This window comes from Suricata suricatta, chromosome 8 (genome assembly GCF_006229205.1).
Source record: "Suricata suricatta isolate VVHF042 chromosome 8, meerkat_22Aug2017_6uvM2_HiC, whole genome shotgun sequence".
NCBI classification, from domain to species: Eukaryota; Metazoa; Chordata; class Mammalia; order Carnivora; family Herpestidae; genus Suricata; species Suricata suricatta.
In genome coordinates, this window is record NC_043707.1 from 127,008,210 (window position 1) to 127,020,588 (window position 12,379).

The 12,379-nt window shown below is 38.5% G+C and overlaps 1 protein-coding gene across 3 annotated transcripts in view; it reads left to right on the top strand.

Annotated features, from left to right (window-relative positions):
• The window catches only part of HP1BP3 (heterochromatin protein 1 binding protein 3), a 39,800-nt gene that overhangs the window by 1,738 nt on the left and 25,683 nt on the right, over positions 1-12,379 (top strand). Inside the window, exons 1-6 of one of the 3 annotated variants that reach the window (XM_029946579.1) lie at positions 69-261; positions 3,843-4,038; positions 4,483-4,582; positions 7,586-7,739; positions 9,035-9,194; positions 11,937-12,080. In XM_029946579.1, the coding sequence (XP_029802439.1) occupies positions 3,943-4,038; positions 4,483-4,582; positions 7,586-7,739; positions 9,035-9,194; positions 11,937-12,080 (654 nt within the window). In that variant the 5' untranslated portion in view covers positions 69-261; positions 3,843-3,942. Of the gene's footprint in view, positions 1-68; positions 262-3,842; positions 4,039-4,482; positions 4,583-7,585; positions 7,740-9,034; positions 9,195-11,936; positions 12,081-12,379 lie in introns of those variants that run through there. The other 2 variants (XM_029946577.1, XM_029946580.1) reach the window with 2 other exon arrangements.

Below are 12,379 nucleotides of genomic sequence, written 5' to 3' on the forward strand. Positions count from 1 at the left end.
TAATAAAAGCTAAATTGAAGATCACAGGCAGACCACATAAACCACAGGTACACTCAGATTTATTTGTTTTTGGCACATGTAACAACCTAGGTGGGAAACTGTTTCATCTATTCATCCTTTTACTTAGCAAGTATTTACGAGCACCTGTTTTACACCTGGTGTGTTCTTAGGCCCCAAGTGTGCAGCAGTGACCCAGCTACCTAGGATCTCTGCTGGAGAATGAGCATGGTAGCCTAAAAGTCTGAGTCAGAAAGTTAACAGGTACGTTGTGAGGGTAAGGTCCTGTGAATTAATCATCCATATAGTTTTGTTAGCTCTGTAATGAGAGTTGAACATATTAACTCATTCCCCAGCCTATTAAAAAAAGTATGATAGGCTGAAACTTTAAGTTACAGGACGTTTTACCTTTTTTTTTTTTTTTTTAATTCATTTTTGAGGGACAGAGCATGATCGAGGGAGGGGCAGAGAGAGAGGGAGACACAGGATACAAAGCAGGCTCCAGGCTCTGAGCTGTCAGCACAGAGTGCAACCTGGGGCTAAAACTCACAAACGGAGCGATCATGACCTGAGTCGAAGTCAGACACTTAACCGACTGAGCCACCCAGGCGCCCCTGCAGGACATTTTACCAAGGAAATTCAGCTGAGGTGGACATATTTTTTAAAGTAAACTGTACACTCAATGTAGGTCTCAAACTGAGGACCCCAAAGTCAAGATGTCCATGTTCTGCAGACTGAGCCAGGCAGAGCCCCCCAGACAGAGTTTGTGTGTGTGTGTGTATGTGTGTTTTAATGTTTGTTTATTTTTGAGAGAGACACACACAGAATCCGAAGCAGGCTATATCCTCTGAGCTGTCAGCTAAGAACCTGATGTGGAGCTCTAATCCATAAACTGTGAAATCATGAGCTGAGCCAAAAGCAGGTAGATGCCTAGCCAACTGAGCTACCCAGGTGCCCTGAGACAGACTTCTCAATATGTATTCCAAGTAATTGGGTTTCATTTTGTAGGTGTTCTTCACATGTACTGAATATAGTAATCGGTACTTAATTGCATGGTGTTTTTCATTTAAATTTTTTCCCCAAGGTTTATCCAACACTCATTACGAGTTGGACACTGTTCTGGGTGCTGGGAATACATTGGTGAATTAAAGTCCTAGCCCTCGTAGTGCTTATGTTGCATTTGGAAGAGATACATGATAAACAAGTAAATACAGATTCTGAATTTCAGCTTGTGTTAAGTGCTGGAGAAACCTGAAGAATGAGAAGGTTGGGAGGGAGGCCTTTCTGAGGGGTGACGCTGAGCAGAAAGCTGATTGAAGTGTCTAGGAAAAGAGTGTTCTAGGTTTAGAGAACAGCGAGTGCTAACACTCTTGAGGCAGGGATGAGCACAGGGCCAGGCCAAGAGAAGGTCTTTGTGTTTGGAGTCAAGAGTAGAGTGATGGGTGGAGTAGGAGATGAAATTAGTAAAATAATGGGGTTGGTGATTGGGAGATTTTAAGCTGGAGAGTGTCAGGATTTATATTTTTGTGGATGTAGCCAGGAACATTGGCAAAGCAAACTTTTTTAAATTTTTTAATTCCAACCTGGGAGTACTTCTCTTATCTGGCCTAATTTATTATTATTATTATTTTTTTTTTATTATTAAACTCATTCTTGTCCTGGGGTGCCTGGGTGGCTCAGTCGGTTAAGCATCCAGCTTCGATGCTTTGGCTCAGGTCATGATCTCACAGTTCCTGGGTTTGAGCCCCGCATCGGGCTCTGTGCTGACAGCTAGTTCAGAGCCTGGAACCTGCTTTAGATTCTGTATCTCCCTCTCTCTGACTCTCCCCTGCTTGCGCTGTCTCTCTCAAAAATAAATAAAAATAAATTTTTTTAAAAAAAGATAAACTCATTCTTGTCCTTAGGTTAATGGTGTCCAGTGTCTTTATGGACCATGCCCTTGTTGCCCCAGTTTTAGTTTCATCACCTTGGCATTAGTGGTGGCATCTTCCTTTGTGTGCCTCCTCCCCTTTTCACCCATTTGTTTTAATTTTGAGTAATTAGTGAATATAGTTGACTGGAAAGGCTTTGACGCTTTTTTCAGTAATAGTGTTTACAGGGAAAACGTTTTTTTTCAAGATACCCTATGAACAGGGATTCCTGAAGGTTTTATTGACCTGACAGTAGCATCTTCACCCTAGCTGCTATTATCATGGGTTAAGAAAGATCACTTCAGGGGCACCTGGGTGGCTCAGTCGGTTAAGCATCCAACTTCGGCTCAGATCATGATCTCGTGGTTCATGGGTTCCAGCCCCATGTCGGGCCCTGTGCTGACAGCTAGCTCAAAGCCTGGAGCCTGCTTTGAATTCTGTGTCTCTTTCTCTCTTTGCCTCTCTTCTGTTCACACTCTGTCTCTCTCTGTCTCTCAGAAATAAATAAAATGTAAAAAAAAATATATATGAATTCATTAGCAATGTCACTTTACCAAGAATAATCTGATTATGATCTGTATAGGGTTCACAGAACCTGTAAGAACAGCAGCAGATTTGCTTGGGGTTTTTTATTGTCAAGGAAAATATATTACTATGTAAGTGCTAGTTGCATGAATGAGCACGTTTATGTATTCAGATTATTCCAAGATAGACTTCTAAGTTTCACAAGACTTTCAGGTTTCTCATGAGTGTTCTTAAGCCCAACTTGGTCCTCTTTTCACGGATGAGAAAACAACTTATTTTTATTTCTGTATTTTATAGTTCTTTAAAGTGAATTGTTATATGAGCATTTTTTATAACAGTTGATATTTTTAAAAATATTCATGGATATTACTAATTGACTCTTGATAATAAGTTTTAGTGTATCTTGAATTCTTTCACCCGCATTTGTTTGCAGCTAATTGACCATTCACAAGTCTGGCATTGCTCTTGGTGTTCCCATAAGAAGATTTTCCCTGTAAATGTGAAAGCATTATTATTTTTTTTTTTAATTTATCCCAGTTATTGTAGCTTGGGACTATTACCTGACAAATAGAAAACTCTTAAATTCCTAGACAGGGTTAGGGCTACAAGCACAGGTTGAATGACTTACCTGTTGTTCTCTCTTTGTTAATGTTCATTAGCACAGAGATCTAAACATCTAATTTTCTCTTATTTTGGATTTTTGTTATAAGATGACATTGAGTCTCAGATAAGATTTTTTTTTGAGGGCATAGAGTACTAATAAGCAGGCAAATTTGAGTGACTACATGGGTTTTTTCTTTGAATATTTAATTATGTTCGTTCTTCTGTGCTAGTTTTGCTTACTTTAAAAATAACGAATAAGGTCTTGAAGCATACTTCTGTTCTCCTAGGTGATGGTCTAAATTTGCTTCTCTAAATCTGGAGGCTCTTAGAGAATCACATTCTTCAGTAGTGTTTTTGCCCTTGTATTACTTTTGTCTAAAGGAGGTGAAGTTAAAGTTACACTTAATTTTTCTGATCCTTTTGAGAACAATAACAGCAAAACCCTTTTCTCTTTAGTCCTGTATCTTTGATAAACATTTGACTAACTATTCCTTAGTCTCCTTGTTCTGTCCTTTCTATGTTCCTGATGGGAGCAGGTTCCCCACGAGCTTTCTTGTCCGTGTTGCCTCTGTTCATGTGGAAGGTGCAGCAGCTGCCGTGGCTTGTGCGTGTGTCTTAGTGGCTGCTTTAACCTCGTCTGTATTTTGATAGTGATTTTATCTTTCTGAATGATAACTGACCAAGTCATCTGTCACTTAACTATAAATTTTATAGTTAATTTTTCCCCTTTGGATGTGTATTAAACTTAGACATTTAGTTTAGTTTTGTTTCTGTTAATCTTCATACCAGGTCTTTTCTGTGCTTTAGGTTGACTCTTCACCACACTGAAACCATTAGGAAAAATCCTTGTGGTTAACAGCAGAGGCTTCAGAGTGTAACCTGTACTCGGGCCTAGAAATTATTTTAAATGGCGACTGATACGTCTCAAGGTGAACTCGTCCGTCCTAAGGCACTCCCACTTATAGTAGGAGCTCAGCTGATCCACGCGGACAAGTTAGGTGAGGTAGGGGCTGACACATTCTTGAAGCTCACTCTTGGATCAGTCCCTGACTTCAGGCCCTGCTGGGTCCTTCTTGGTACATGTTCCTTTCCTTACTCTGGGGAGTCTGGGTTGTGAATCTGAAAAAAATCAAAAGATACAAAATTCTTTTCATCTTCCCTTTCCCCTCAAATTCCTCAGAAAGCCTCCAAACCTTTTAAATTTATTCCAAATCAAGTATATTACCGGTTTCCATTTGAAATTTTAGCTAAAATAAAATACTTTGAAAAGTACTTCTTAAAATTCATGGTTCACTTCAAAAAACTTGTTAAAAGTAATTTGCATCAGATCCTGGAGTCGACTTGAAGAAGTCTCCTACATCTTCTGACACCCAGTTAGGTCCCTTGAGAAAGAGAGAAAAGAACAGTTTTCTTATGCACGTGTGATTATGGCTGTCTCTTTTCTCAGAAGGTAGAAGATAACACCATGCCGATTCGTCGAACTGTGAATTCTGCGCGGGAAACTCCTCCCAAAAGCAAGCTTGCTGAAGGGGAGGAAGAGAAGCCAGGTAAAGTAAAGCAGGAAACAACATAAAATGGCAGAAGTTTCTACTCTAATTCAGAGTATCCTGTATAATCCTTTGAACTTAATTGTTCTTTTCTCATGGCTGTTTTGGGGAAGCATTGGAAGAGAAGTTGTACCTATTGATAAGTCATTTCCAGACCGAAGGAAGAATTTCATCTTGTCTCCAAAGATTTTTAGAAAGTGTAAATTTCATGTTCTTGGAATTAAAAACAGAAAATGGTTGGCGAGAACAGGAACAGTTGAAGAGTAGCATCTGGGCATACGGCGTCTTGGGGATGAAGGCTGTGGACGCATGGGGGACTTGAGATTCAAGATGGACAGTGCAGGATCCCTCAGGGATCGTCATAAGGCCTTAAGGGAGCAAGGGGGCCGTCCGAACATTGGTGTAGATTTGGTGTTGGTGGGGAGAAGATCGGCCAGACAGAGGTGGGAAAATAATGAATCAGGAGAAATGTAGAACCATCAACCTGGGTAACAGTGCTCCTTTATGGCGTCTCTAATCGCCTCTCCTTTTCCTTTTCTTCTTGTGACTTTCTTCTTTCTTACCCTTTTCCTTTTCTCCTTTCTCCCTTGCGTTTTATCTCAGGTTTGCCAGGGATGAGCACCATCCCTGTCGTGGCTCTTAGAGCCAAATTTCTGTTGACCAGCACAGGTTAGGAATAAAAAATACGTGCACCTTCGTTGCCTTTATCCCTTGAGGCAGCAGGAGTATACTCTTTTTTTCCAGCTGAACCTGGACTTTGTCTCAAAATACTCAGATGAATACTGTAAGCAATTTGGGTACCCTGGCTTAAGACATATTTAGGAGACATCGGACTCAACATACAAAAAAATGAGGGGGGGTGCCTGGGTGATTCAATTGGTTGAGCATCCGACTCTTGTTTTAGGCCCAGGTCATGATCCAGTATAATAGGATCAAGCCCCAAATTGGCCTCTGAGCATAGCATAGAGGCTGCTTAAGATTCTCTCTCTCCCTCTGCCCCCTCCCCCCACTCACACACACTCTCTCTTTCTCTCTCTCTCAAATAAAATAAATAAATAAATAAATAAACAAATAAATAAATAAATGAGAGGCTCTGGTGAGTTGAAGTTTGGTTATTTGGTCCAGCACTAAGTTAAGCCACTTGATGGCCTACTTTAAGCCACATTTGCATAATAGCTAATGCCACTAAATTACTAATGACATCAGTTTTCAGAATACTGGACAGAGAGTTAAGGTATTGGAAAAGTCAGCCAAGAATTTAGAAAGGATCAGTACGTCACTTGAGAAGTTCTGTGTTTTAACTTCTCCCACTATGGTATTATGTATATAAAAATAATTGGACTCATACTTTAAATTCTGTAAATCCTGCATTTAAGAGACAGACATAATAATTTAATGAGTTGGAAGTAGTGTAGTGTCTTGTACCTACTACAATCTCATTGCCTCTTGAGTGATTACACTTTTATTCATCAACTATTAAGCAATTCTTGAGAAGAGAAAATAGTATGAAATTAAATTTATAGTTCTACTTTTAGAGTAAAACCCAGTAAGTGGTTCTTTTTATCCTTTTTAGAGTAAGAAAATGTATAAATAAACATAATGACTAAAAGTAAATCTTCCCCATGCAGCCTGTTAAGTCAAATTGGTGGACGAAGGGGCAGTAAAAGATACATATATGATTTAAAAAGTTATCTGAATCATCTGAGACCATTGTTATAATGAAGTTCTAGCCTTAGTACTTTGCAAAACAGTTCTAGAAGCAGCAGGAGAGGCCAAAGGAGGATGGGAATCACCCATGTGGTACAAGTGCAGGTATCCCCTAAAGCATTTTCTAGAATCCCATGATAACTCTGTGAGGTCAGATTACTGAGGCTTGGAGATGTGAAAGAACTTGCCATCAGATACGAAGCTAGGAAATTATAAGGACTGAACTTTTGAATCCAGATGTGTCTGACTCTAAAACCTCAATGTTGGCTAAACAAATGGGAAGATTTTCAACTTCTCTGCATGTCTTGTTGAAGAGCATAATCCAGGATGAGATCAACAAATGACAGTTGACTGTTCTGAAATTTATGGTTTAGAATTTTAGTTTGTTGAAAATTAGAAATGCCTTTAGAATTGTGTATATGTGGTTTAGTTATAAGAAGGAAGTAGCATGGTTTTGTTCTTTTAAAAAATGTTTATTTTTGAGAGAGGGGGACACTGTGTGTGCATGCGCGTGCAAGCAGGGAAGGGGCAGGGAGAGGGGGAGGCAGGATCCTATGGGGGCTCAAACCCACAAACCACAAATCATGACCTGAGCCCAACTTGGATGCTTAACCCACCAAGCCACCCAGGCGTCCCGGCATTTTTCTGTTCTTTAGAATTTTTCATCATTATGATAGTAATTTGTTCACATAATTTAAATGACCAAACTCTTCAGACGTACACTTTTATTTTTTGCCTATGTTTTGCCTTTGGAGAATCCTTTTCTTTGAAGTCCCTACTTAACCGTATCTGGGGCTCTGTATTTTGTAGGACTGCTCAAAGAGGCTTGCTGAGAAAAGACACAAATAAGCAACTGCAGACCTCAGCGTCACCCCCCCTTACATTTCTGCTCTTGCCCCAGTCTTGTCACTTGGAAAATAGGTGTTAACTTTCTATTACTCATTCCCTTACAAAGATTTGTCTGTTAAATTATGAAATAGCTAATGTTTTAATTATGAATCTCAATATTGCAGAGGAGAACTGGCAAGAGATTTGATTCAAGGTAAAATACGTTTCTCTTTCTGTGTAATTTCCTGGTCCGTCTCCTTTTCTCACAGTGTTCTGAATAAACCTTTGGATAGGTGAGTTGAGCTACATAAGGAAGGAAAGAACACTGCAACTCATAGGCATTTATTCACTTTAAAGTCCATTTGTCAGTTGGAACATTTGGCTTTTAATAAGATAGACTTTTACCCCTTTATTGAGTCAGGCTCTAATATATCTATTTGATGCAATTCTGCACACATGATTTTTTAGAACCAGACATAAGTTCAGAGGAATCTGTCTCCACTGTAGAAGAACAAGAGAATGAAACTCCACCTGCTACATCTAGTGAGACAGAGCAGCCAAAGGGAGAACCTGAAAATGAAGAGAAGGAGGAGAACAAGTCTTCTGAGGAAACCAAAAAGGAGTAAGGACTTATGCCTTCTTGCTACTTAACAGTGAAGACTGTGTAAAAGGACTATCAGATTGTTTTAAAGGATTATATCCTTGGTTGATGCTAGACGTTTGCTACTTACTTGGATTTACTTTTTAGAATCACTGTTTGAAATAGGTTTATATAGTTATATGGCGTATAAGAGCTTGTAGCTGTTAACATAACCATGGCTTAAATTACCCAAAATTTATTACTTTTGCCCTTGAAATTTTGTGTGTGTGTGCTCAGGATTCAGTGTGGGAGTGTCTCATATTTTAATAATTGACGTAATTTCAATAAGAAATGACACATGACTCTAAAATTCTGACCTGGGAAACTTTTGACCATTTTATTCCTACCTATGCCTCTGTGAGTTTTCATATGCTTATGTTAGAAAGCATTAATCTCTATCAGCCGTTACTAGAGTCACCTAAAAATGTGTGTATTTGAGGGAGACTTTGAGAATCTGAAAGCAAAATTTGCTATGATAATCTGTACGGCATGGTGGCAGTTTTTAAAATTTGAAGCATTTTTGTTTGTTTTTTTCACAGGATAACTGGTTGCATTCTTTTCATAATTGGCCAGAACAGTTAGGAATTACATTTAAAATAGAAGAGTAACTTAGTAGTAACTGTACCTTCTAGGTGTGATCCGCAGGGAATCCTTTAACCCAGCTTTATATGTTAAGTTCTGTGGGATTTTCAGCAGCTACCCTATATTTTAGGTGCATGGAGTGCTGCTGTTCTCATTTAGAATACAATTTGTGTAATGCTTTAGGGCTCACAAAATTGTCTTTATGAACATAATCTCATAATTCTTGCAACAACCTTATAAAATGCTTATATTACTATTTTATAGTTGAGGAGGCTGAGAAGCAGGCCACGTAGCTAAGGTCATATCGTCAGGAAATGTTAGAGCAGAAACTCAGACCCAGGTCTTCTGGCTTCAGAGCTTGAGTTCTTTTCACTGTGCTAAATTATACCTGTTGTAGTTATTAGAATACATTTTAAAATTCCTGTTTCTTTCATGTGGTGGCGCTTCATACCAATGCTAATTTATATGACTTCTCTCTCCTGCACCTAAGAGAAAACACTTTTTTGGTTCATTTGCAGGATCCAATTTTTAAAAAAGGTTTTATTTTGTAAAACTTTGCTTATTTTATATATCACTTTAGTGTGGAAGTAAATGAAAACATTAATTTTTATCCCTCTCTTATCTATTCTTCTTTCTGACTTTATACCTCTTTCTGGAGAGATTACCTTACATAATAACAATTCTTTGTTTTAAAGTGAGAAAGATCAGTCTAAAGAAAAGGAGAAGAAAGTGAAAAAAACAATACCTTCCTGGGCTACCCTTTCTGCCAGCCAGCTAGCCAGGGCCCAGAAACAAACACCGATGGCTTCCTCCCCACGTCCCAAGATGGATGCAATCCTAACTGAGGCCATTAAGGCAAGTTTTTATTACAAGCAGTTCATCTTAGATTTATTCTGTTTTGTCTTTTGGTTATTTGAAAATGGCATATTCCTGTCCAGACATCAGAAATCTTGCTCTGTTTCCTAAAAGTTACTTAAGTAGAAGAAAGCCATTATGAAGTGCATGGGGATTTTTTTGGTTATTTTTTGTTTGTTTTGTTTTTAAGACTATCACATTTGTTGAGCACTGTTAATTTTTTAAATTCAAATTTACTAAAGCAAGTATTTTTAACTTAATATTTTTTTGCCCTCATTTTATTGGTTAAGTATAGTATTTCTTTGAAGGCTGAACCTGTTAATTCTTTCAACAAACATTTAAGGACTAATTAAAACTTCTCTGTGTTGATAATCCTGCTAGGGATATAACAGAGAATAAAACCATCAGGGTCGTCTTTGCCCTTATGAAGTCTGATTATGACTGAGAGTAATAACTAAATAGCATAGAGTATTTTTATTTTTAAAAGATATGCTATCTTAAAGGTTTTTTTTTTTTTTAATGTTTGTTTATTTTTGAGAGAAGGAGTGCAAGCAGGGGAGGGCCAGAGAGAGAGAGAGGGAGACACCGAACCCAAAGCAGGCTCCAGGCTCCTAGCTCTCAGCTCAGAGCCTGACCCAGGGTTTGAACTCACAAACCACAAGATCATGACCTGAGGCAAAGTCTGACATTAACCGACTGAGCCACCCAGCGCCCCAAAAATATACCATCTTTAGGTTCAGTTTTCAGAGTTGAGTGTGTAATACTGGTAGTGGTTAGCCTTCCTACCTGAGCTGTAAGAGACCTCCTTAGAAACCTCACCACTTTGTTTCATCACCATAAATTCTCCTCCTTTATGACTTTGCTATAATCCATTGACTTCCAAAATTGAGAGACAGAACAAGAGAGAGTGTGTGCATGCAAGCTGGGGCGGGGCAGAGAGGGGGGAGAGAAAATACCAAGGAGGCTTCATATTGTCAGCACAGAGCCCATCGCGGGGCTTGATCTCACAGCCTGTGAGACCATGACCTGTGCCAAAATCAGGAGTTGGATGCTCAACCTACTGAGCCACCCAGATCCCCTGATTTTTAAGGTTCTCTTCTAATCTGACCTTGCTTTTTTGTGTAAGTTTTTCTGGTTGCTTTTGCCTTGTTAATTCACATGAATAGAGAAGCTAAGATAGGAACCAAAGACACCTTAATTTTAGGGACCTTGTTGCTAGGATCTGAGTCAGAGTTGGGGAAAGAGGGATAAAGACCAAATTAATGAAGGACCGTATACATAGGAAGGGGCATCCTAGTGGTCATTCTCAGAATTCGAGAAGACAACACCGACACATAAACTGGAAAAGGGTTTGTCTTCGGACCTCTCCCTGCATCCAGAGTGCTCTCGACTCCTTGAAACTTCCTTGGTCTAGATAGCTTGACTATAGTGAGATCTCATTTCTTTGTATAACTTTTCATCAAGGATTTTACTTCATGAACACTCAGCCTAGGTTTGGAGGAGCAGGGTCTCAGTGAGGTTGGAGAGGGACTAAAATTTTAAGTAGTGAAACAAACAATTAGAACAGTACAACTAATCCTAAAGAATAGTTTGAATCTGATTGTGCAGATCTGTACAAATGAGGGGTAGGTGTGCGTGTGTGTTCCATGCATTGTAACAAATCATGCTCTCAGACTACCGATACCATTTGTGTCTCCTTCCATCTCTTTGTCAGTTTGGTGGAGCATGGAATTATTTTAGCAGTAGAGGGTTCATTTCCACTTGACTTTCTTTGTATTTTAAGATCAGGAGTTAAACCTCGGTAGTTTTTACTAGGTCAGAAACATTTACTTGAAATAGATGAACCATATAACACAACTTGTTTTATGTTCTATAGTCTTTTCTGCTCCATCTCTGTGAATTATTTTTTTTATTGTCAAAGTATATAAAAATTCACCAAGTCTTTTATCCAGTGAGAATGAATAAATTCCCCATTCAGCTTATGGATAAGAGCATCATAAAATTGGTGAACTAGCCCATTAGGTAAATAATAACAGATGCTGCTTATGTGTGCTTCAAAACGTAAAGCATTTGAAAAAAATTTTGCCGCCTTCATGATTTAATGACCTACTTAAGTCTTTCTTGGGCATTAATCAAATAGAATGTAGATAAATTGGATGGAAATGGAAGAGAGCATTTTAAATTGCAATTGAATACCCTCATTGTTACCCAAAACTCTCCTTAAGATTTTGCCATTTATAAAACCAGTTTTATGCCATTTGTTCAGATTATCTTTATCTTCTCTGCTGACATTTGTACTAAGCCTGGAGAGAAACCTTGGTCCCGGTGTGCTGAAGCTCATTCCATAAAATGAGCCAGATGTGTAATCCTACAAGTAATAGAAATGTTCTGTTTTCTTCATTTTAATGCTACAGATCTGTCTTCTAAATGTAGAACAGAATTAAAATGAAAGAAGTTCTTCCTTGACACAGAATGCTGTTCACATGTTGTGCCTTCTCTTTGCCTGGTTTGAACTAAAGCAAAATTATTGTTGCAAGAAAACTGTAATTGTTTATTTCTCCACAGCCATGATGAACTGAAGTTACCTGAAATACTACTCATTCTTCTGTGCCAGTTTTAGCATCCATCATCAAGTTCATCTCCAGAATAGTTGATTTTGAAAACATATGTGCCAGATTCTCTGTCTAATGAATAACAGCCAGTATAAAGTAATATGCATGGTTTGGTAAATCTGTGTTCTAGGCATGCTTCCAGAAAAGTGGCGCATCAGTGGTTGCTATTCGGAAATACATCATCCATAAGTACCCCTCTCTGGAGCTGGAGAGAAGGGGCTACCTCCTTAAACAAGCACTGAAAAGAGAATTAAATCGAGGTGTCATCAAACAGGTATTAAACAGTTGTTGAGGATAAGATCATTTCAACATGTAATAGCTGTAAGTCCATAATAACATTTAGGATTTTTGTCTTTTTTTTTTTTTTTAATAAATTAACATGATAGTGAAAAGCTTAAGCATGGCCTAATTTTATTATTTGAGACTAGGATTCAAAATCACTGGTGCCAGTTATCTTTGATAAGTTAACTGTTCTAGAGAGCAGAAGCAATATGATCATGTAATTGTCTAGTGCTGCTCGTACTTTTAATTGGATTTTCTTTGGGGGGCTCCTTGTGCTTGAGATCATGTACT